The 26,347-nt window shown below is 37.5% G+C and overlaps 1 protein-coding gene across 1 annotated transcript in view; it reads left to right on the top strand.

The window, feature by feature from the left end:
* Positions 1 to 26,347, top strand: part of L3mbtl4 (L3MBTL histone methyl-lysine binding protein 4) — a 335,303-nt gene that overhangs the window by 95,324 nt on the left and 213,632 nt on the right. The window contains exons 9-10 of the mRNA XM_077792340.1: positions 1,265 to 1,350; positions 3,917 to 4,027. Of these exons, the coding sequence (XP_077648466.1) occupies positions 1,265 to 1,350; positions 3,917 to 4,027 (197 nt within the window). The remainder of the gene's footprint in view (positions 1 to 1,264; positions 1,351 to 3,916; positions 4,028 to 26,347) is intronic.

Below are 26,347 nucleotides of genomic sequence, written 5' to 3'. Positions count from 1 at the left end.
GGCTATCCCCTTGATTTGTGTACTTTTCTTTAAATATACTTTATTTTAGAAAAAGTTTAATAAGTAGTAAGACTCTGTATCAAAACAAATATTAAAAAGGGTTGGGAACATAGCTCAGTGGTAGAGCATCCCTGAGTTCAATCCCCAGTACTAGAGAAATATTAAAAGTAAGAAGAGGGAAACATTATCAGAAATGCTGGGTAACTACTAGAAAATGCTTAAAGACTTTAGCATACTGCTTCAGGCTTTAGGCTTAGTTATAAAAAGCATTTTTCATAATGTAACTAAGTCATAATAATGCATGTTGATACTAAACCTTACGATGGACGCACATACACATACATACAAGATAAATTTTTGTTGATCTAGTGTTACACCAAGAAGAAATCCTCACATTCCCAAAGCAGGAGTTGTGCACATCTTGTGTAATATTAATTTTAAACCACTGCAACAATTAACCAGGTGGAATACCTCTTAAATAACTATTCGACCAGTTATTCAATTAATACTACAAAGACAGAATATAATCTTTTTATAAAGTAAAAGAGAGAAAAACAAATGCATTATGCATAGATGTATGCCCAGGTGTTTGGTGCTATTGAGTGGAAACAATGACAAACTCATAGTCTTAAACTATTTTATTATATGAAAAACATGAAAATAAGTTGATTATAATTCAGTTTGATTAAAAGAGAATAAAACAAGCCTAAGGAAAGCAGGAGGAAGGTAGTAATAAGAGTAAAAGCAGCAAAAAAAAAAAATAATTGGAAAAGAAAAAGGAAATCAGAGCTGATGAATAAGTATAAGTACTTACTCCGTGAAAGGACAAAGGTAACAATGCAGCATAGTCAGAAAGGAAAGATTATTAGTTTTTCCAACTGAATGGTTTGAGTTCAGGTGGCTTGAATTTTCAAACTTCTTAGGAACCTTTTGTTGGATCCACGAGCCTGAGTCCTGGGTGTAACCTGCCTCTACCAAGTACTTGCCTAACCTTTTGACACTGGCCATACCAATTGAGTGGGAGTGAGTGAATGAACCAGTGAATGCTTACTTACATGCATTAATGCTTTGGCTCTCTCAGAGGGGAGCATAAGACTTAAGTTAGGTACTACATGAAGTTCTTAGCATGGGGCCTGTTAAATAATGAGCCTTCAGATAACAGTGTTATCATTACCAAATGTTTTATAGAAAATGGGAATCTGTGAATAATCTTTGTATGTATATTTATTTATTTATTTATTTATGTATGTATGTATGTTTTTAGGATATCCTGACCCAGAAAATTTTTCCTGGCCAGAATATCTGCAGACTACCCAAACTAATGCAGTTCCTGCCAAAGTTTTTAAAATGGTAAGTCTATATAGGTATACACTCTTACCTTTAAACAAAATTCTGTTGAGTCCTCCTTTGTGTAGGATTTTAAAATTATTCTAGATTTTTCTTTATAAATTCAAGTTGTGTTTTTTATAACCAATTTGTTTTGCTTTTCTTAAAGTTAAGAATACAAAGTAAGTAAAGTAAACAAGCAGGGTCATTTGCTATCATTCCTATATACAAATGCAGGTGATGATTTTCTTTTTGAAAAAAGCATAGTGCGGCACATCAGTGGCACTGCTGACAGCACCTCAGCAGGGGTGGAGGTGTGGAAGCTCTCAGTGCATGAGCTTGCATGTCCCTTTCTCAGGGACTGTTTGAATGGCAATGGCCATAATCAAGTAGGTGAACCATCATCTTTGTGCATACTTTTATCCACTTTTGAGAGGAACATTCCTTTAAGCATTTTTTTTAGAATACTGATTTTTACAGTTAAAACTTATTTTAATGTACTTTTCCAGGGTTGAACTAAGTATAGATAAATTTTTAAAAGAAAACACATAGATAGAAATAGTATAATCAGAAATATTTATGTTCCAAATCAGTGATTTTTAAATTGTTCCTTTCTCATTCTAATTGTGGGCTTCAGGCTCCTCAACTTGTCTTAAATCAGAATTTTATGTGTAGGGTTTATTCATGTGATTTCATTTCCTAGAGTTTTCTAGGTATTAAAAGGGGTTAAAACAAAAATCCTTTTTCATCTAAAAAAATTGGTCGTAATAGTCTAGATTTGATGGTGAAGTATAATAAGATTAGGGAAACCATAGCTAAAGTCCTACAGAGGTTTTATGAATTGCAGAATTTCAAAGAGCAAGTACTGGTAGTTTCTGTTTTGTCTTTTTTCAAATCTTTGTTTTACTTCTTGAACAGGAGAACTATAAGAAAACAAGGAAAAATTTCACTAAAAAGACGAATTTCAGACTCTGTCTTTCACAAGGTTGTTGTGGATTCTGCTCAAGAATGTCTCTTTGGCATCTGTAATACTAAACAATTACCTTTGTTGTTCAGAATAGTGACCTTGGCAAGAACAAATTTCAGAGACCTGATAATACTCAGTATATTCCATTTAATAGATGTAATAATGCATTCTAAGAAGAAAATATGCTTCTGAAAAAGCTGAAAACATACCAGATACTGGAGAAAAATTTAACTATTTATTAATCATGTATCAGTAGAAGTTTTTTTTTTATTGCCAATTCTGGATTTGAGGAGTTCAGTACACTTTCATTTCCAATAAAATCAATTGAACACTTTTATGTGTAATAGCATTCAAAGAAAAACTTTCCACTAATGTCTCAAAACTGTCAGATTTGTTTTGTGACTTTGATTTCTGTTGCAGGGACGGGGAGGGGATTTAACCTAGGTGTGCTTGACCACTGAGGCACATACTGAGCCCTTTTACTTTTTTTTTAATTGTGAGACAGGGTTTCACTAAATTGCTTACAGCCTTACAAAGTTGCGGGGTCTGGCCGTGAACTTGCAATCCTCTTGCCTCACCTTCCAGAGCTGCTGAGATTACAAGCATGTGTCACTGTGCCCAGTGTGACTCTGATTTTGACTGTTGAAATTCCTTAGTTTGAATGATTTGGCATGTCCCAGTACCTTTCCCCTTCTGTTTTATTTATTGCCTGTGTGTCAGTCACCATGAACTCTTGGTTTCTAGCATTTTAAAGACTTGAAAGAAACTTCAACCAAGTTCAACTCTGTAGTGTTATGAGATGAAGTGACAAAAAGCATAGATATGGCTTAAAATTATATCATGGTATACTGAAAAGATTTAACAGTTGAAATTATGTAGCTTTTAACTAAGTATATTTTAAAATTTAGATTTATGAAGAATCATGTTTTTTTTTTTTTGTATTTGTATATAAGGGGAAAAAAAACCTGATGGTGGAGAGTTGTGAATTACATGAAAACTAAGGAGAGATCAGTAGAGTATCTAGAAGGGGCTTGAGGAAAGGGAGGAGAGGGATAGGAAATGGGAGAAACAGTGCGATGAAATTGACCAAATGATCCTATGTACATATGTGAAAATACCACAGTGAATTTCACCTCATGTATATCTATAAAGCACTAATTTAAAAAATATTACAAATAAATAGAAGGAAGACCAGTAGAATAGAGGAAAGGGAACAGGGAATGTGAGGAGGAGAGGGTTAGGAGAGTACTGGGAACTAAATTGGTGAGAATTATATTCCATGTTTGCATAATTAAGTCAGAATGAACCCCAATATTATGTGTAATTATAATGCACTAATTTTAAAAAATCGTTTTGAACTTCGTTGTGAAAATTAATGAATTTATAATTTATTCTATCTTTGTCTTTTAGCTATCTTTAAAGTGGCCCAAAATTCTCTCACAGGCTTTGTGACTCTAGTTAAAAAATATGCATAAAATCCTATGTGTTCTGTAAACTAAATGCCAGTTGTATTAAAAATATGCTTGTTAAAACTGAAGTATTGTATTCAAAATTAATAGAAAATTAATAGAAAATCTGAATTGCTGAATTTTCCACAACTTGTTACACTTGTATTTTTTTCAGAGGTTGCCCCATGGTTTTTTGCCAAATATGAAACTTGAAGTTGTGGATAAACGAAACCCCCGGTTAATTCGTGTTGCAACAATTATAGAAGTTGATGACCAAAGAGTAAAGGTGCACATTTTAAATTATTATGTTATTTTGGTCCTTTTTTCATGTGCTTTCTGTTTTCCCCTTCCTCAGTTTTTAATTCTCCTGCATGATAGTTTTCTGGGGAGAAAAACCTTCTGGACCTGATCTGGAAGATTGACTGTGGCCAGGATGTGACTGGGACTAACACAGGAGGCAGTGTAACCTGCAGGAGGATACCTGCAGAGGCTTTGATTTTTTAGTGCAGGAGGAAAATAAATCTGTGTATAGCTTCCTATCCATTCACATGTCTTTGAGTGGAAAAATGTCTAGCTTATCTGTATGTATGTGAAGTGGGAAATCTATAGAGAAGACTTCACTGACATGGAAAGGAATTCTAGTACATTTCTGTTTGGATTTGCTGTTTAGATTTTCACTGTCAGGTGTTCTTCTTTTTTTTTTTTTAAATCATTTTGTTGGCATTACTTGATTTTTCTTGAAATTGTTATGAAACACCTTGAAATAATTATCTTTCTTTTCTGCTTTTCTTTGTGAAATTAAATACAATTTAAAAACACTTTAATCACCCTATCTAAAAGAAGTTTTGAATTAAATATTTGATTAATAGATTTCTATACTGTCCATATTGATGACATTTTAAATATACACATTTTCAAAATGAAATTTTCATAAAATTAAAGCTTTTCATCTTTTTTATACAGGGAACTGAAAGCATCTGTGGAATTCATTAAATCTTTATGAATTAAATCATATGAACAGCATATGACAGTTCAAAAACAATTTTCTACCTGTACAGTTTATTTTCATAATAGCAAAAAGATTGAAGTCAACTAATTTTAATATGTATTATATTAAAATATGTATTTGTTTGATGTACATTTTGATATAAAAGAAATTTTATTTATTATATCCTAATTTGAAAACAATATTAATTCATTTTATACTATATAATCGGTACATACATTTTGGCCAAGGTTTAGAGGCACATGCCTATCAATAGCACAAATGGGCAATGTCCTTTATTCTTCTAACAAGCGAAAATAATAATTATATTCAGGAATTATAGATATATTTCCTTCCATACTACCTTATTATTAATATTTTAAATTTAATGTTAAGCATATTGCTTATGATCTTAATAATTTGTGTTTTTATTGTTTACTTTTATGGTAAATACTTCGGAAATAACTTTGGATATGATAATTGCCTTGTAAATTCAATCACATTTTGTCATTAGCTTTAATTTAAACATTATTGCCTTTCTAGGTAAAGCTCAATTTTAACAGCATATTAAATTTTACCTTGGTGTGTAATTGACAGAAAATTTTCTTATTATTCATAAGATACACGCTGTAGAATCCAATGGATAATTTGTCATCAGTTTAGTATGTGAACAAATTGGATTAATATGTTACCTTAAAATATCATTTGAAAAAACTTTTGCTCCAAAAGTGAATTTCTTATCATCCTTATATACCATCTCAGCTTTGCTCTTTTAAAATCTCTTAAGCATTTAGCTGATCCTTCCAAAGAAATAGTTCATGTATCTTTTTCTTATTCTTTTTCTTCATGGTAACTGCATTGTTCTTTATTGGAAGAAAAAGAGTTTAAAAGTATCTGGCACTTCTGAAAGAACCAGAACCTTAATAGTTATCTCTGCGGTGTGGGAAAATCAGAAATTCCTGTAGGATTTTAGGGCTAAATTAAGACACAGTTTTGCAAGTGGCACTCTCTACCCTGTGAAATGGTGTCTTACAAAATTTTTTTCTACTTAGCATGCAGTCTGCCGGACTTAGATCAGCCTTGCAGTGACCATCAATATCTTGGGCTTGTGGTCTGCTTGAGGCCTGGCACACACAGTCCTGCTCCTGCAGCCCATTTCTGCAGATCTTGCCACAGACCCTCTGCTGACCATCCCCCTCACCCGCTGTTGCACAGTCCCAAGGTTGGGAAAACACTTGTCTTGCTTCATGAGCTAGAAGGGAGAAGGCTGCCTAAGGGTTGGGCATCTTGGGAACTTAAAGGAGAGTCAGGTGATAGCTTAAAATTCCAATTAATAGTTCCTAGGGAAATAGGGCTTCGAAGGTGAGCATCAGATTTTTCTCTGAATTCTTATGTAAGGAGGTTGAGGTGTAGTAAATGAGGCTTTCTTTGATAGTTGAGAAAGCATTTGGAGCTTTCTGATGTCCTTTTTGCCCAGCATAATGCTCTATTCCTCAATTAATGTGTTGAACACATCATTCTGTAATTTTCTTTTCTTTCTTTTTTTTTACTGTTTCTCTTTTTTTAAAGAATTTGTTCTAATTAGCTATATATGACAGTAGAATGCATTTTGAAACATTATATACAAATGGAGCACAACTTCTCCTTCCTCTGGCTGAACATGGTGCAAAGTCACACTGGTAGTGTAATCATACATAAATATAGGGTTAAAATGTCCATCTCATTCCATTGTCCTTCCCATCTACACGTCTCCTCCTTTCCCCTCCCTTACTCCCCTCTGCACTGTCTAGAGTTCCTTCATTCTCTCCCCACTCCATTATGGATTAGCATCTACTTATGGAGAAAAATTGAAAGCATTCCCCCTAAAAACCGGAAGAAGACAGAGATGCCCTCTTTCACTACTTATTTTCAACATAGTCTTTGAAAATCTAGCCAGAGCAATCAGACAGAAGAAGAAATTAAAGGAATACAGATAGGAAAAGAAATCCAAACTATCACTCTTTGTTAACGACATGATTCTCTATTTAGAAGATCCAAAAAACTCCATCTGAAAACTTCTAGAGCTAGTTAGTAAATGAATTCAGCAAAGTAACAGGATATAAAATTAGTACCCATAAAAATGCATTTCTCTACATCAGTGATGAATCCCCTGCAAGAAGAATTAGGAAAACTATGCCATTCACAATAGCCTCAAAAAAAAAAAAAAACACTTGGGAATCATTCTGTAATTTTCTAAAATCAATATCCATCAAAGACTGTTTAATATTTGGATAATGAATGAAGGGATGTGTGAGTAAAGAAGTGGATGAATCAAATGTACTTTGGCATTTGGACAATTATTCGAACATAGATAAACTGTGTGTTAATAATAAACCACTTTCCCTTTTTCTTAATTCCTATCTTAATTACTCTTCTTTTGGAAATCCAGTTCAACAAAATGGACTGGGAAGTGCCCCTGGATTGGACAGATCTGGGTTGGACTCCTAGCTTTGACTTTTACTTAACCGTGAGATTAACTTGATGGAGTTACTCAATGTACTTCAACTTTTCTTGTCTGTAGTTTGATGGGTTAATAATATCCAACTCATAGGCATGTTGTGAAAATTCAGTGAGGTGTCATATGTAAGATTCCTGGGAATGTTCCTGATTCTACAGGTGCTTTGGTGGTAGCTGTTGTGTTCAGTGTGAATTCAGCGTGCCTGTGAATATCCCGTGCTGCTCGCCAGGCTGTGTGTACAATTGTGTTATTAAAGGGGCCTCATGGAAGTATAGAGGATAAGCCCAAGCTCCTGGGTGAAGAGGACAGGGTTTGACTGGAGTTCCCTGGGGAATCTGAACATGACCCTCTGTGATGGTGCTGCTCACCTCTGACTGCAAGGAGTCAGACTATCCTAAAGAGACCACAACAGTCAGACAATAATCAGGATGATGGCTCTTTGTGCATGTCAGACACTGTTCTGAGCACCCTGCATGTCCTCTCAGCACAACCATGTGAGAGAAAGTCCTGTGGTTATACCCACTTTATGAAGAAAGAAACTAAAGCCCAGAGAGGCCAAATTACTGGTCCCAGGCTGCTATCTTATGGGACCAGGGTTTGACACCCAGCTTTCAAATAGAGGTTTTCATCTCGAGAGCTTATAACCTTTCTATTCCTTACTCATATGTTCTAATTTTTATTTATGCTAAATAAGTCCCTTTAGAAAGAGAGAGCAGATGTTGTGGGATGGAAAGTGGAAACCACTTATGTTCTTATTTTTATGTTCTAATTACTCTTATGTTCTAATTTTATTATGTTCTACCCTTATGTTCTAATTTTTCTTAATATTTTAAATTCTTTTCTTCTTACTTGTAATGTTCTATTTTTTATGCTAAATAACTCCCTTTAGAAGGGGAGAGCAGATGTGTGGAATGGAGAGTGGAGACCACCCGTGACCCCAGTATGCTTTGTCATCTGTGCCTAAGCTCATACTGCCTGTCCTGTCTGGAGGTACCTGGGCACTCCTGGCATTCCCTGGCAGAGTGCAGCCAGTTCACTCTGCAAGTGTGTAGCTGCCCTTATGTGCTTTGTTAGTTTGATTTTTATAAAATAGTTTTTTTGAGGTAGCATTTACACATCATAAAATTTAACTATTGATTATATTCCATAGCTGTACAACCATTACCACTAAGCTTAGAACATTTTCATCACCCCAAATCAAAACCTTAGTGGTCATTACTCATTCTACTATTCCCTTCTTCTGCCCAAGCTCCTGGTAATCACAGATTAGTGGATCTGCCTGTCCTTGGGCATTTCATAAACATAGAATCCTATAATGTGTGACTTTTGTGATGCCTTCTTTCATTTGACATATTGTTTTCAAGGTTTATTCACATGGATAAACTTCATGTACTTCATTTGTTCTACATTCCATTTTATTTCCAAATAATATTCCCTTGTGTAGCAATTCCATATTTTATTTTTCCACTCATCAGTTGATATTTGTTATTTCTACTTTGTGCTATCTTGAATAAAGCTCCTGTGAGCATCTGTGGACATGTGCTTTCATGTCTCTTGAGTATATTCATCAGAATGGAAATGCAGGATCATAGGATAGCTCTATGTTTGGCATTCCGAGAAACTTCCACTATGTTTTCTGAAGTGGCTGCACCATTTTACATTCCCACAGGCAGTACTTGAGGATTCCAGTCAGTTCACATCTTTAAGAACCCTTGTTATTTCTTTTTTATCATTTTAGTTACATATTTTTACCCATCCTAGTGTGTCTTAAGCTCTTTAGGTCCCAAAGTATAGATTATTATTTTTATATGTACCATTAATGGCCAGGAGAAGTGGGATGAAGTAACTGTTGCTCAGTGCTTGCAGCAGTAGATGTAGTAATAGTAGTGAATACAGAAGTAATAAAAGCAGTGCTAGTAGAGAAGAACACCCCATTATTGAATGTGTACTTTGTTCCAGGTACTTGGCTGAGTATGTTATTTATCACATCTTCTTTACAGCAGAGATTTCAATAAGATATAATCTCTGCTATCCAGTTAACATGGAGAACTTATTTGACCTAGGTTAGATACATCTAAATACAATGTCAATGTTCTCTACATTTCAACATTTACCCGTAGCTATGATAAGCTGTTAGAATTGGAGATCATGAGCTAGCAATGCTTCAGGGAGGGGACAGTAGGGCAGCTCGATTCAAGATACTCAACTCTCTTGATATCATAAATCCACTTTACTAGTCAGGCCAGATAGTCTGTTTTTCATATTGAACACATTATTTGGTCATATGTGGTCCACTGGTAGGAGGTTGTGAAGGTCTTTTTTTTTTTTTTTTTTTGCCTTGGCCGGGTATTAAGATGCCATGCCCCCTTTGTGTTGATTGCTGTTTATTAATTACCATATTTACTCTCTAATAAATATTTATGATGTTCCTGGTGTATCTTGTTCAATTTATAGCCAGCTATTATGTTTAATAATTATTCTTTTGTTTGGCTGCACAATGTACTTTGTTATATATGAAAATCCATTACTGTCATCTAATCAGGAAATGCACATTAAATTACAATAGATGGATAGATGGGTGCTCTTAGGAAGTTTAGCCATTATTTTAGGCAAAAAATATTCCACAAAAAATGTAAAGGGAAGAATTAAAACAGAGTAATATTTGATAAATATTTGCCCTGTGGGAACTGAAGCTAAGCTGTGAAATGAATTATAAATGAATACCAAATAGATGCTTTAGGAACTTCTCCTGAATCATTAATAAATTGAGTCTCTTCAGCAAGTATTTTCATATTTAATGCATTAACTGAATGTATTTGTGACATTTCTAAATGAAATGAGTGCATAATGACCCAGAGAAATTGTCATGGTAAGATGTCCACTTACATGACTAAAAATCATTTTAGCTTTTAGGTCAGACCAGTAACTTGAAAAACTATTGTTTGGAAAAAAACCTGCAGGTGGGTTAATGCAAAGAAAAAGTCCATATTATAGTCAATAATGTTCACTATAATTAAGGGTTACCTGTGCTTTGAGAAGTCACTTGATCCTGTGAGTCCTCCTTTAACTATCTGTCAAGAAGGGAGCAGGCTGTGGATTAGATTATCTCACTTGCCAAAGTTTCTAATTCGGATGCATTTTTGAAAATGCGTTTTGAAATATGAGGATAAGACAAGATACTAACATTAAAAATATCTGTCTTTTGAACTAAATTTGTAATCAGTGTCCATTATTAGGTCACAATGATTGATGGCTGTCTTCATTTGAGGAGACTGGGACAATTTTCCAAAATATGATGACCAGTTAATGAAAAGATAATTTTTAGACTTGGTGAAACTATAAATTAGTGTTAACTATAATTTCCAGGAGAGTTGAGATAGTAGAAGTGCATTAGAGTAACTGCAGTTATGGCAAGTGGCACAGCAGTAATACTAATGATGCCAATACGTGATGGGAGTGCCGTGGGATGCTGTTTACGTTCTGTATGTTTCCCTGCTCTCATAATCCTAGAAATGACCTTATAAGGTAGACAGAGGTGATAAACCAGACATAGAGAGCCTAAGTAACAGGGCCATGCTGCATATAAGTTTAGAGCCAGATGGGAACCAGGTGGCCTGGGCTATCGCTCCTTCCAAGTAAAGGGCCACATAGTAGCTGTTTCAGGATTGTGGTCACACACGGTCTTTGTAGCAACTGGTCACCTGCTGTTTATCACAGAAGCAGCCAGAGAAAATATGTGAAGGAATGTATAACCCTCAAATTTGAATTTCACACAATTTTCCACATGACATAAAATACTCTTATTATGATTTTTCTCTCAACCATCTAAAAACATAAAAACCATTTTTAGCATGTGCAACACAAAGCAACTATTGCTTGTGGACTATAATCTTATCAATGCTTATCTTAACTGATACTATATTGATTAGACTATAAGCTTCATGTATTTACTACCTATAGTGTAGGTATATACTATAAGTATAGTTTAGTTATAGTATAGTTTTGTGTCCTTGTATTATTTTTATAATATTTTTAAACAATCCATATCAATATTTAATTTTCATTCTAGTTTTAGATAAAATCTAGATATTCATTAAAAAGAGGTATAAGAGATGAAACCCACCATGTAATCTAGTATCATTTGATTGCCACTAGTATCAATTTTCCTAGTATCAATTGATTGCCAGTTGGTTAGACACTCCAAGAAATATGTACTCCTAAGAGAAGGGTTAAGAACAACTAGTGTGTTGTAACAACATCATCTCTTATTTTAAGAGTGTATGAATGCCCCCCATATAGTGTCTCATACAGTGAACTCACCTGCCACAAGAGTTGTATTTCCCAAGAACTGTAAGTAGAGACTTAACTTTCCCATTCTTTTTAAAATCAATCTGTCTGGAAGAGAAACAAAGGCCTGCCAGCACAGAGTGCAGGACTATTGTGAGGATGAATCCATGAGCTCATCCTGGAGCTCTCTGGCCCATCTTCAGCCTGATTCCCCCTACCAGCCTGACCTGCAGATATAATGAGAGCTTGACATATGATTATTTGGCTTGAGGTGTCAGTTTAGTCATGAGATAGATAGAATGGAAATAGAATCATTCAGTTTTCTATGCAGAACAATGTATAGAAACTTCTTAAATAAAAGATGATGGTGTTACAGCACTAGTTGTTCTTAATCCTTCTTTTAGGAGTATGATTTTTTTTGAGTGTCTGAGATCTGCTACAGATTGTTCTGCTGTGAAGTGCACATGCACACATATTTAAGTATTAGATTTATTCATGCATCAGGGGTTAATGGGCCTTTAAGTAAGGACCTCATTTTACACTAACAACTCATAAGTTAATAAAATAGACACTCCATTCTGCATACTCTTGTTATTTTATTCAAAGCTGTATATTTGCTCAGTAACTGTGGGACCCCTGAACTGGTATAATAATGAATCCTTTTATCTCCAAGTCCTTCAATCACAAGATGCAGTGTGGACTCCCTCTATTCCTTCAGAACAGTCTATGAACTTTATCCTAACTTTAGAGGAAACGTACTCTGCCTTCTCTGCAGTTTCCTAAGCAGAAGCACACTGTTAGGAACAGCTGCAGTTTTGACATTCCAAGTGCCCTTACTAATACTGATACTTAGCTAATTATGCTGAACATCATCTCCTTTTCTCACATCCTGCTTTATAGTCACTGTGTTTTTACCACTGGAAGAATATTTTCTAAAAATAAATAAGTGAAAAAATACAACCCAGGACAGACTGGCTAGGCAAGATGGTGAACACATTTCCTACCTTGTTCCAAAGTCAGTGTCACTCCCTGTAATATAAGAAAGGGTGATAGACTCAGGGAAAGGACATTATACTTCAAAAGGGAGTAGATGATTAATTTATTTCCAAGATGTAGCTGTATTACCTTCCTGTTGCAACTTTAACAAATTAACATAAGTTTACTAACTTTAAGCAACTCATATATATCATACATTTATCTAGGTCAGAAATCACACTGGGCTAGAATCAAAGTGTAAGGAGGCCAAATCCTTCAGGAAGCTCTGGAGAGGAATCCCCTACTTTGCCCTTTACAGCTTCTAGAAGCCACTTTATTCCTGGGCTTATGGCCCCATTCTCCATAATCAAAGCAAGGTACACAGGCACCTTCAAACTTTCCTCTTATAAGAACTGCTGTGATTTCTCTGGGCCGACAAGGTAATCACAACTGCATAGTTCCTCTTGCCATATAAAGTAACATGTTCACAGGTGCCAGGATAGGACATGAACATCTTTGGGAGGGCATGATTCTGCCTACTGAAATAGTTGCAGTAAAATTTAACATAATTCAATAAAAATTAGAATAGATGGCATCTATTGTGTAGTTATCAGCTTTTGTTCACTGAGTGCCCCTAAGGTAGAAGACCATTCCAGGTACTGTGATCCCAAAGGATGAGATTAAGACTTGGAACCTGCCCTCACATTGTGACTGGGGAGATGAGAAAGAATCCTGGTTCAGTACAGTAGTATGAAGCACAAACCCCCAAGTGCTGTCAAAGTAATTGCATGTGCACCATGGCTTTGTGAGGACAGATGCTAGGGATCAGATGACTTTTCAAGAACAGTGATTCTTCTTTTAGAAAAAGTCCATTACATGCCTTGTTTTATTTGCATTTCCAAACACCAAATGCTTTTATTTTCTATTATGCAGAGACAAAGGAGACTTTATATTTAATATGTTTAGTGTGTTTATATGCGCAGGTATGGATACATACATATGTACCTATGTGCATGTATGGATATATATATATATATATATATATATATCATTGTTATACAAAATTACATATAAGAGGTTGTGAGGGGAATGGGATAATAAACAAGGAGGGAAATGAATTACAGAAGATGGGGTAGAGAGAGAAGATGGGAGGGGAGGGGAGGGGGGATAGTAGAGGATAGGAAAGGTAGCAGAATACAACAGTTACTAATAGGGCATTATGTAAAAATGTGGATGTGTAACTGATGTGATTCTGCAATCTGTATTTGGGGTAAAAATGGGAGTTCATAACCCACTTGAATCTAATGTATGAAATATGATATGTCAAGAGCTTTGTAATGTTTTGAACAACCAATAAAAAAATTAAAATTAAAAAAAATTATATATATATATATATATATATATATATATTCTTTTTTAAAAAAAATTGAAAGCAGCACCTCAAACAACTAAACTTAACTTAGATGACACAGATCTTAATTTCAACCTGTGACCAGAGAAATCCTGGGTAGGTAGGTGCATGGCTGTGACTGTAGGAACCATGGAGGTGCAGCTAAGGGAGAAAGTGGAGGGTCCCTAACTGAAGCAATTGCTGCAGGTTATCTTTTTCTACAGCTACTCCTTAGAGGCTCACTACTAGCACCTCTAACCCTGGGACCCTTTGATAGGATATGTGTTCTTGCTACTTTGGCAAAACCAGTTCTTGGTATGAAAACCATTGGTACCAGATCACCTCCACAGGACTGTCTTCCCCAAACCCAAGGGGGTCTGTTGATAGAAAAAGAAGATATGTGTGGATTCTATCAACTCAGCAGATGGATCCATATCTCAGGAATACTAAACCAAACAGAATAAATAAATCAAAATAGAGTCCTGAGGCAGAGTCAGAGCAGGAAGACAGCTCTAGAGAATAGGCAGATAGTCTTAGAGGAAAGAACTGCACATTCAGGCTTCAGGGCGGGCATGTTGATAGTCCAGTCTTCATTCCAAAACTGGATGTAGCATCCCGAGGGTCTCCCACAGGTGAGGACTTCCTAGAGACTTCCTCTTCAAGATAAACAGAATATGGCACCTGAATCCCTGGGGGATTGTTAGAAATGCCAACAACGTGATCTATATTTAGACCACCCAGAAAACTTGACTGGAAAACCTGTAGAACTCAAACTAATTCAGCAAAGTAGCAGAAATTAACATCTATAGATCAATTGCATTCCTATAAACCAATGATGAATCAGCCAATAGTGAAATTAACTATCCCATTCATAATAGCCTAAAAACAAATACTTGGGAATCAATCTAACAAAAGATGTGAAAAACTCTACAATGAAAACTACAGAATACTAAAGAAAGAAATAAAGAAGACCTTAGAAGATGGAAAGATCTCCCATGTTTTTGGGTAGGCAGATGTAATATTGTCAAAATGGCCATATTACCAAAAGCACTATATAGATTTAATGCAATTCCTATTAAAATTCCAATGACATTCTTTGTAGAAATAGAAAAAGTACTCGTGAACTTAATTTGGACAAATGAGAGGCACAGAATTAGCCAAAGCAATCTTCAGTGAGAAACATGAAGGAGAAGGCATCACAATACCAGAAATTAAATTATACTATAGAGCTATAGTAACAAAAACAGCATGGTATTGTCACCAAAACAGACATGAGACCAATGGTACAGAATAGAAGACACAGAGACAAACCTACATAAATAAAGTTATCTCATACTAAACACAGGTACCAAAAACATACATTTAAGAAAAGATAGCCTCTTCAATAAATGATGGTGGGAAACTAGAAATCAATATGTAGCAGAATGAAATATAACCCTTTTCATCCTGCATGAAACTCTCAATTCAAAGTGGATTAAGGACCTAGGTATTAGACCATAGACTTTGTGCCTACTAGAAGAAAATGTAGGCCCAACAAACATTCTATCATGTTGGCTTAGGAACTTATTTCCTCAACAAAACCATTAAAGTACAGGAAGCAAAACCAAGAATCAATAAGTTGGATGGTATCAAACTAAAAGCTTCTTCACAGCAAAGGAATAATCAAGAGCATGAAGAGAGAGCCTACAGAATGGGAGAAAATCTTTTTACCTCAGACAGAGCATTAATCTCCAGGATATATAAAGAACTCAAAAAACTTAACACCAAAAAAATTAATAAATGGGCAAAGGAACTGAACAGGCACTATACATAAGAAGAAATGTGAATGATCAACAAATATGTGAAAGTATATTTAACATATCTAGCAATTAGAGAAATTCAAATTAAAACTACGCTGAGATTATATCTCACTCCTGTGAGAATGGAAATTATCAAGAATACATGTAAAAGTAAATGTGGGTGAGGATATGGGGAAAATAGTTCTCTCATACATTGCAGGTGGGACTGCAAATTGGTGCAACCACTATGGAAAGCAGTATGGAGATTCCTTAGAAAACTTGGAATGGAACCACCATTTGACCCAGTTATCCCACTCCTCAGCATATATCCAAAGGACTTAAAACCAGCATACTGTAGGGACACAGCCACATCAATGTTTATAGCAGCTAAATTCACAATAGCTAAGCTATGAAACCAACCTAGGTGCCATTAACAGAGGAATGGATGAAGAAAATTTGGCATATATACACAATGAAATATTATTCAGCCATATGAAAATAATGACTTTATGACATTTACTGGTAAATGGATGGATCTTGAGACTGTCATGCTAAGTGAAAGAAGACAGTCTCCCCAAACCAAGGGTTGAATGTTCTCTCTGACATATGGATTCTAACTCACAATAAGCAGGGGAGGGAAAGAATAGATGTCAGAGGATTAGACAAAAGGGAATGAATGGAAGCATGGGGTGGGTAGAAATGGGAAAGATAGTAGAATAAATCAGACATAACTTTCCTATGTTCATATATGAATACATCACCAGTGAAACGCCACACTGTATATAACGAGAAGACTGGGATGCTAATTAGAATACATTATATTCCATGTATTTATTATATGTCAGAATAGGCTCTTCTGTCACATATATCTAAAAAGAACAAAGAAAAAAATAGAAATGGCTCATCCCTGACCTTCTGAATCCACATCTGCATTTTGACCAGACCTCACCCAGTCTGTCTGGATACTGAAGGTGGTTGTACCCATTTGCTGCTAGACAGGTAGCCTCGCTGATGTCTGCTCTGGTTTGTTTTTCTTTTTGATACCAGGGATTGAACCCAGAGTTGCTTAACCACTGAGCCACATCCCTAGCTTTTTGTTATATATATATATATATATATATATATATATATATATATATATATATATATATATATTGAGACAGGGTCTCACTAAATTGTTTAGAGTCTCTCTAAGTTGCTGAGACTGGCTTTGAACTTGTGATCTTCCTGCTTCAGCTTCCAGAGCCAGTAGGATTACAGGCATGCACCATTACATCTGGCTGCCCTGGTTTTTAATACCCTTCTCCAAGTGTACTAAGAAAGGGTAATAGGTATTCACTGCTCTCCACATTGAGTCAGGTATGAGTGGCTACTTTGGGCTGTGGATTCAGTAGACACCAGGATCTTGGTGGTTCTCTGGGGAGCCCTCCTACCTACAAGGGTATTTAAGAAAGTGAATTTCACTGATAAACTTGAAATGAATGCTCCTAATTTTGTTTCCAGTGTGAAGGTTTATGTCAGAGGACTGCAAAGGTTGATATGCAGTGTTTGGTTTTCTGATATAATGATAAGGGGAGGAGTCAGCTGTCCACCTCCATCAGTGTTTCCCTGCCTGTCCCCTTTTTCAGTAGTGGTACTTGTGACTGTAGGTCCTATGCAATCGTGTTTACCTGTTTTCTGTTACCTGTTTGCTCCCTTTTAGTCTTGTCTCCTACTTAACTTCTACACACTGGCACTGTCCAACACCTTGATCTTGATCTTTATATTTTCTCTCTATCCTGGTAAATCTCAAGCCTAATTGCATAGTTACATTGTCCAACAAGCATAAGCACTTTGTAAAACTCCCTTGGGTAATTTTAATGTGTGCCTGAGCTGAGAATTTGCTTGATTGTCTCTCCCTAAGTGAAGCCATCCATTCTTTCCCTTGGTTTTCAATACTTTATATTTGCAAATAACTGTCAAGTCTGTATTTTGTTCCATAACCTCTCTCAGACTCCACGGTCATATAGTAGGTTACTGTAGCTTGGCATCTTTTGCCTGTCTTATGTTAAAATGTCCTGGACTGAAATCCTCTTTGCACATACCCAAACCCTAGGCATCCTCAATTTAGTAAATGGTAGGCTTACTAGCCAAGTTGCCCAAACCAGAAACCTGGGATTCATTCTTAACATCTATGCATCTCAGAACCACCAAATAGACTCAGCCACCATACTGTAATGCTTCTAACTTAGATAACACACTCCTACCTTTATATTCTGTCCATCTCCATGCCTGCTACCCTACTGAAAGCCAACAGTGTCTCTCATGTGTACAGCCACAATTCCTTCTGGAGGGATCCATTCAAGACCCCTTCACAAAGATACCAAAGTAATCTTAAATGTAGGGGAGTCACATGACTTCCTTGCCTATGGCCTTGGGTTTCTTCTCATTGCTTTTGTAAACAAGAATAGCTTTTTAATGTGCTCTGTGAGACCATGCATAATTTGGTCTTGATTTCCTTTTTCAGCCTGTCTTATTCCATACTTTATCACATTTAGAAACAATCATAAAATTGAGAGAAAAACAGAAAAATATCAAGATTCTTGACTTGGTTTTTAACAATTTCTCTTTTAAGTTGATGGTGATACTTGAGTCATTCTCAACTGCGTGAATGGGTCACAGTCTCTCTTCTGCTTTTAAAGATGTCAGGATCCCTTCTTCAAGAATTGGCTATATTGGACACCCATGTTGGCAGTGATGATTGTTTCATAGCTGACTTCTATAGTTGGCAGTTGGCAAAGTTGTAAGTTGCATCTTGATTTCGGATCACTGAACTGTGACATAGGGGTAGGGTGGGGGACATGTATGATAGAAGCCAGGTAATAGAAGTATTTCTTTTTTTATGTTCTTTTTGCAGAGTCTTACTCAGTGAGGTCAGTAGATATGTGTTCACTAATACAAGGAAGTTGGCTCCATTTTATATGGAAGAAGATTTGGAAACAGACAGTGAAGTCTAAAACATGTACCATCTTTGTAAATAAAAGTTATGGGAGATACTTATGGGGTCCTTCAAAAGGTGCTTGAGAGGTGTGAATAAAGAATCTTCAGCAAAACAGATACCATTGTCCTGTGCAGCACAGTGCTGCAAAACTGGCTGTATCTTCCGCTTTCTGAGGGGGTGTCTCTTCATTCTGCTTTGAGTGCCTCTCTGTGATTCTTCTCTTCATTGTGACTGTCATATTTGCCCATTTTCATGTAGTCTTATGGTTACAGATTTATGAGTGAGTCCAAGTTCAGTCCTTTAGAAAAGCAAATCATGATTAAATTCTTCAAATTTATCTTCACTAATGTCCAAGGGAACCCTAAGTCCATTCTTGTCATTCTGCTCCATTTTCCTCTTCAGTTCACTTTCTTTTTTTCCACGAAGACTAGTTCACATAGTATTTCTCCTCACAGCTTTCTCATTCTCTCATTTTCTTGCTCCATTTCACTGGGAAGTAGAAGAAGTTTAAATTAACGATATTCCCATGGCCACATTGGCCTTTCCATTTATGTCTGAGTTTCTTGTTATTGCAATGGGAGAACTCTTTGTGCTCCTATCTAAAACAATTCACTGTCTTACTAATTTGATTTTTTGTTATTGTACTTAGGGTTATCTGACATTAGATTATATATATATATATATATATATTTTTTTTTTTTCTTCAGCTCTTTAAAGTCTGTTTTACCACTAGAATGTGAGTTAGTGGCAGGGTCACTTTGTCTCTCTGGATTCCCCAAGTAGTTTTGGTCTTCAGTATCTACAGAACAGGACCTGGTATTTCACAGGTGCTCAAGCACATTTGCAAAATGAATGAAGGGAGGAATGAATGTAAGTTGAAAATAAAAGTGTACTGAGAGATTGGTTACTGGCAGTGAGTTACTATTTATTAAGGATTTTTTATTACTCATCTGTATGTAAAACAAATGTGCATTAGCTCTTGGCATTAACTAGATGCCTTCAACATATTCCTTCACAAGAGGGTAGCTATTTATAAACCATATAGGAAGCTGAGTTAATTGGTGCTTCTGTGCTTCTAATATACCTTTAATAAACAGCATGCTTATTATAAGCGTGGCTGAGAATTATGTAATATTTGAATAATGCAAATTGGGTATTATTTCCTTGTATATAATGCTTTCTTCCCTGAAATATTGACATAGTGAATCATGGTAGAGCTTTAACAGTGTCAAGGAATCAGAGCCCATTATGAGACCATTATACTAATAACATATGACAAACAGTGGGACTATAGAGTAATAATGGATACATAATGGATAATAAATGGTTGAAATTCTGAACAGTAATGGTTGCTAGTGATTTCCCAGTAATAATAATCTCATCTTAAAATAATGTAACTTTAATGTCAAAAACTGCCAGCAGCATGACGGGTCCAGATTGCTTTTTCAGTGTGGCCCACTTCACTTGGTTTGAGCCATCCTGAGACCAAGTTAATTTATCTTGCTTTCTAGCCAACTAAGAGAGTTTTTCTGACAGCTGGTACTGGCAGCAGCATCTCCATCAGCATCTAAGCATGGTGTATTTACAAACATATTTTGAGTTGTAGATGGACACGATTTCTTTCTTTCTTTCTTTCTTTCTTTCTTTCTTTCTTTCTTTCTTTCTTTCTTTCTTTCTTTCTTTCTTTCTTTCTTTCTTTCTTTCTTTCTTTCTTTCTTCTTTCTTTCTTTCTTTATTTATTTATTTTTATAGGGTGCTGAGGATCAAACCCAGTGTCTCACTGTGCTAGGCAAGCACTCTACCACTGAGCTACAACCCTAGCTGCACATGATATATTTAATACGTATTAAACACCCCAAGTCCTAAATTGATATATTCTATACAAATATTGTTACATGTGCTCCTTCACTGTGATCCATGTTGAATATTTCTCATTGCATCTAACATGCCTGAATGCTAAAATAATTTTGTACCACCATGCTTGCTGCTACCTTCAGGAAGCTTGCAGCATTGGCTCTATGAATGAGCTCTCTAGCCCTGTTTAGTGCTCCTCATTGTCCTTGAGCTTCCTGTGGTTGCTTCTGCTGGCAATTTATTTTAGCTTCAGGGTTGTCCATCCTAGGGATTCCTATCCATTCTGCTGGAAATCCCCCTCTAGGACACTGCTGAAGCTGTTTAGTTGCTCCTGGGGTTCCAAGTGTGCATTGAGAGCAGAGGTTCATGTCTTGCTCTCGTCATTAAATTGTAATTCATCTGTTATCACTCTAAGTTAGTTTGGTGATAAAACAGGGATTCTCTTCTGTCAAAGCTCATTTTAATGTTTTCATTTTAATTGCTCCTGTAAAACCACATTTATTCAAGAATAAGGTCAGAGAGATCTCCTGTGATCCCAAGTGCCCCTGCTTGATCTTCAGGACCCACCATTAAGCTTAGGGCTGCAGGCCTGTGGGTGGCTGAAACATCCCCTGATTCTGCTGTTCTTCCTATCTCATGGCAAAATGGGGTAGGGACACTTTGCAAAGTTATTTGACACACTGGTCTAGGTCATAAATTCTTCCCATGTATTGTATCAGTGGTCTCTGTACAGTAATCCAGTCATCTGGGGGTAGTGTTGACCATGCAACTTTCTGCAGAGATGCAGATGTTCTCTCCACTGTGTTATCTACCCATCACATGTAGCTCTTGAGCGCATGAAATGTGGCTCAGGGATGAAGAACTGAAATTGTCATTTCTGTTAAAATTAATTAAAATTGAATTAGCCACAGTGTGGACAGTGACTGTCATGTTGGAGGCTAGTGTACATCCATCTTAAGAAGCCCCTTGTCAGGCATGAAAGGGCCATTAGCTATCCCCAAGGTCTGATGCTGTGTTGGGTTTGGGATCATCCATAGTTGATCCTTTGTCTTTTCTGTCAGTTATGTCCCCAGGTCAGTTATCTGCTGTCTCTTTAATATTACTAGTGAATACTATAAGCTTAAAAGGCTGAAAAGAATTTTCCCCTTTTGAAATCAAAAATAAAATTCAGATGATTGGGAGATAGCAGCTAAACCCTAGTCAAAATCAATATTTCAATAATGATTAATTGTAAAGCTCGCAGATTATCTAAATATTTACATTGACCTTTCTATTTGCACCCTAAAATATTCTTTTAGGATTATGAACATCATAACAAATAGATGCTGCCTCATCAGAGTAAAACAAGCTGTCTGCACTTAGCAGTTCCTCCCCATAGTGCAGTACTTCAGGTGACCAATCTGTGGTTGTCAAAACTAAAATTCCTCCTCAGTTAGTCAGCAAATATGCTGTTCACTTAAAAAAGGTTGAGAGGCCTTCCTTTAGTATTTCCTACAGCTCATGGTCATTTATTTTTAATTCTGATTTGTAGAACTTAAGTTCTTTTGGAGATTGATTTTACTTGATTAAAAAAAGTAGACTGAAAGGGAAAAAGACCAAGGAACATGTAAGAAAAAGAAACACTAACAAGTTGTGTTTATTATACAGCCAGTGGTCAGAGCATACCACAAGCTGCAGGGGTAAAGAAAATAACTCCATTACATATGAAATCTCACAAAAGATTAGAATGAATGAAGTACTTTGAGAGTACTACAGAATTTCTGCATTTATTTTCTGATAAATATAAAAAATCTTATTATAAACAGGAATAAATCAGATTAGCATGTGAGGAAGTGGAACAGACAAGTTGACCTAAAATAACTGTTTTATTTTTGTGGTGCATGAGTGGGTGCAGCCCTGAGGTGAGCTTGGGTGAGGGGATTATGTTGTGCTCAAATCATGTTCTTCATGACTTCAGTCAGAAGATGTGTTGACTATAGATTGTGTGATTTTTTTTTCATCAGCAATGAAATACCTACAAAGAGAGACTGAAAAAGATGAAAGCAATATTCAGATTAGCTTTCAAGATCACAATGACTTCATGAAAGAGAAAGGGGATCAAAGAAACAGGCTGAGTTAAGAGGCACTGGAAGTAAGGAGTAGAGAAGGGGAGAGAAGACGAGTCACCCCAGTCCTGGACCCCTCTGGCCTGTGCTGGGTGGAGATGCTTCTGTCTGCTGTTTGCCAGTGGCAAAGCTTTGGTACTTCCTCAAGTGTTTCTCAGGGCCACAGTGATAGCAGATTGATTTATATTTGTTGAAGTCTGGGTCTGGTAATAACCTTTACTGAGTGGAGGTCTGAGTCACCAGGATGAGAAGCCCAGTAGAGCCATGGACAGTTTGCAGCTGCACAGGCAAGGGCCGCCTTGAGCCAGTGCCAGCAAAGATATGGTGGCCACTTGGGATCAAGCAAGAGGCTTTACTACAGTTGAGGGTGGGAAAGCCTGAGTGGTAACTGTCCATGTCTGTTAGGCCTGGTTTCCTGCTTTAAGCTGTGAGTTCCCTAGTACCCTGATGGCCTTGCCTCTGCATGCTCTGATTTCAGAAGAATTTCTTAGGGAGTATTTGTCCTGGTACTTCAGTTGCATGTGAGAGAAATCCAGGGCTGACCCAGCATCAGTTAAATGCCAGGGGGTGGGGGAGTTGCTGGCATAGCCAGATCCAGGGTCTCAACAGTGTCACAGTGTTTTCCTGCTGCTTGTTCCCTTTTCCTCCAGATCTTTCTTTCTCTGTATCTGTATCCCTCTCCAGGCCTCTCTCCTCTCTCTGCCTGTCTCCCAGCTCTCCTTTCCACTGTGGATGCTGATCTTTCCTCTTGAAGGCAGACTTTCTTCATTTAGATGTGGAAAGGCTGCCAGCGGTTTCATGCTCATGGCATCCCAGGTCAGTGATCCTGATGATAATATTTTTTCTGGTGTTCTAGTGAAGAGATCATGGGGAAGACTCTGATGGGGTTAAGAGCCAGTTCCTAGACCCATCCTGTGACAGGATTTGGAATACTCTGATTAACCTACTATTCCCCATTTAGAATGGAGTGAGTTGTGGCTGCCTATGGTTGTAGAGGTCTGATCCCCAAAGGAAGCCAGCTCACATAAACTGTGGTACTATACTACTCTCACCCCATAGGTAGCAATTGTCCTCACCAGACACCAGATCTTCAGGATAAAGGTCCAAAGTCAGGGCCATTTCTCCATCCCTATTGAGATACCCTTGAGCTTATTACTCAGTATGATGCTCTGAGAATTCAGGTTTTGCATTGAGGTCTCTCATCTCCTCTTTGAGCATTTTTCATCCTGAGAAGGGGATTGGGGTCTTACATTTGAAAGGCTTTGTACATTTTCTTTTGGATAGATAGCTCCATAGGGAAAAAATAGGTTTTAAAAGTGATGTGATATTTATAATAAATATCTATTTAGTTCAGAATTTGAACAAACACCCAAACAAGAATTATGTGTATTCAGAGCCAATTTATGTTCCTAGCGGTCTGCTTAAGAGGAACTCCAGGGTAGGCATGAGTTGGTTGTTTCTGGTACTTGAAGGGAAGGTAGTGGCACTGTAGGCGATGCTGCCCTCTGCCTGCCCGTGTGGTCAGTGACTGGTTAGTGGGACTGTGGGAGGGATATGAGAGCAGAATACAGGTCAAGTGAGGCTGGGAAGGATGGAGTGGGCCTGGCTGCACCAGGGGCTGTTAAAGAAGACCCAGAGGAGCAAGACACTGGGGAATGGAACTCTGCCAACTCCGCTCCTCATCTGCTGACCCTGGTGGCCACAAAGTATGACCTTGTCTGCTCTAGGTGGGCTTAAAAACAGTTCTGGAAAATTCTATTTTTATACTCTTATACAGGAAGCTCAGGCTTTTTGGAAAAACTAATAAGGCCAACCAAATAAGCAATAGGCACCTGCAGAAATTAAACTGAGCAGGGTCAGTGATAGCATGGAATCTTAAAAATGTTTTCCCCTCAGCGATAAAATACTTTATCCTTATAATAAAAATAAATTTTTTGCCATTGTTCAATTGTAAAAATTGTGGTGAGGCTTTCCCTAAGTTTGCTCTTGGCACACATTTGTGCTAACGTTATTCAGGTAGTCTATAAAGACTGACTCATCCCAGTCTGTGTGCCCCAAAGGGAGTTTGTGTCAAGCAATGTACTGCAGCTCATGTCAGCCACAGACCTCTAACTCAAAGAGAAAACCCTGGCATATCAGCTATCTTTCAGCAGTACCCAAGGATTACACCAGTAAGTAACTCAGTGCTTAGTAGAGGGTGAGAAATTAGACCATCCATCTGCAGAGTGCAGGGGGCACAGGGTGCCAGAGGCTTCCAGGTAATCAGGGTTCTGATGCAGGCTAAGAAACTGCTTTCCTTTCTTGGACCATCCACTGTCCCTGGGAGACTGCAGTATCCCCGCTTTAAGCACAGCTCGCTTGGATTTTCACTCTCAGAGCCAGAACAGACACTGTTTGTTCAGCAGCTATCAGTGTAGATCATGGTCTCTTGATGAACCGAATTTTTACCAGCTCAGTGTCATTTAGGAAGATTCTTTTTCCATCTTGTGGGACAATATTATCATCTATTATCATTACTGCCTGAAAGCCCACTCTGGGTCAGGCGCTTTTGCATATTACTACTAATAGCAGTCTGGTGCTTGGGAAGATTTGCCCTTGTTACCTCCGTTCTACAGTCAAGGCTGTGGAAGGTCAGTGTCCGTGGGCTGGCAAGTGGAAGAGCCTGGATTTCATTTAACAACCAAGTGGTAGTGTTTCGAGTGGACTAAAGTGTTTCTCCTGCCCCATCCCATGAGGAGTTGCTCCTTGGGAGTAGAACTCACTCTGCTCTGTGCTGACTGCTCTTCTCTCCTTCAGACCCCAGGAAGGGCTCTGAGTGATGGTGATCCAACAGGCATTCCTTGTGGCCCTCCACGTCACCTGTGTCTTTATCACTGATTTCTTGTGGTATCCTTGTGAAGAGGGAGTGCCGGAGCCTTTCTGACAGTGACTTACATTTCAGAGTTAAGGACTCCAGCACTTGGGGGGGTGAGAAGGAGCCTTTTGCCCCGATGCTGTGGCTATCTGTGCTGGGCTGATTGTGGAGTGTGCCGCTGTTTCGGCTGCACAGCTCTTGGACTATAATTAATTAAGTGGGCCACTTCCCACTTGATTTCTTTTAATTGGTAATAACTGTAATGCCTTAGTTGATACTTCACTGAAAAATGTTTTTAAAAGAAATGGCAAAGATGACTATAATGGTGGCATTTAGCGGCCTGCATGTGCTCCTTGTGGCATTCCTTCCCCAGATGGCATTGGGCCATTTTTCAGAGGAGGGTAGGCGGCTGTGACACTGCCACTCCTGCAGGAGAGTGGGCTCATTCAGATTCCATCTCTGAGTCACTTTCCTCACTTGAATTATGGGATATCTGCTAATTCAGTGGCAGTGTGGTAGATGTGCTAAAGAGTTTGTATAAGGCACAAAGCTGAGCATTGTGTGTTAAGAACTTAGCACTCACTGGTGCTTAAAGCTCCCCGCCCCCCACCAATGGGCAGGATCTAAATAGGCTCAGTTGTTTTTTTCCTTTCCTTAACATAATTATGGAAAGCTTGACTGAGGATGTACTGGCATGTACTTCTTCTTTCCTTAGTTCCCCAAAAGAGCACAGTGAAGACTGTGAGCTCCAGTGGAGTCCCATTCACTATACGCAAAGCCTGGAAGAGTCACTTGTCCTTTGTTCCCTGGTGTGGTTTGGGCCAGATGGCAACAGTTGGGAGCCAGCAGTACACTGAGTTTATACCAAGAAGAGAGTGTCTAACATGTTTGAGGGAGTGGT

The sequence above is a fragment of the Urocitellus parryii genome, chromosome 13, assembly GCF_045843805.1.
Source record: "Urocitellus parryii isolate mUroPar1 chromosome 13, mUroPar1.hap1, whole genome shotgun sequence".
NCBI classification, from domain to species: Eukaryota; Metazoa; Chordata; class Mammalia; order Rodentia; family Sciuridae; genus Urocitellus; species Urocitellus parryii.
Note: the sequence above shows the minus strand (reverse complement) of the source record. Positions and strands in the feature narration are given on the sequence as shown.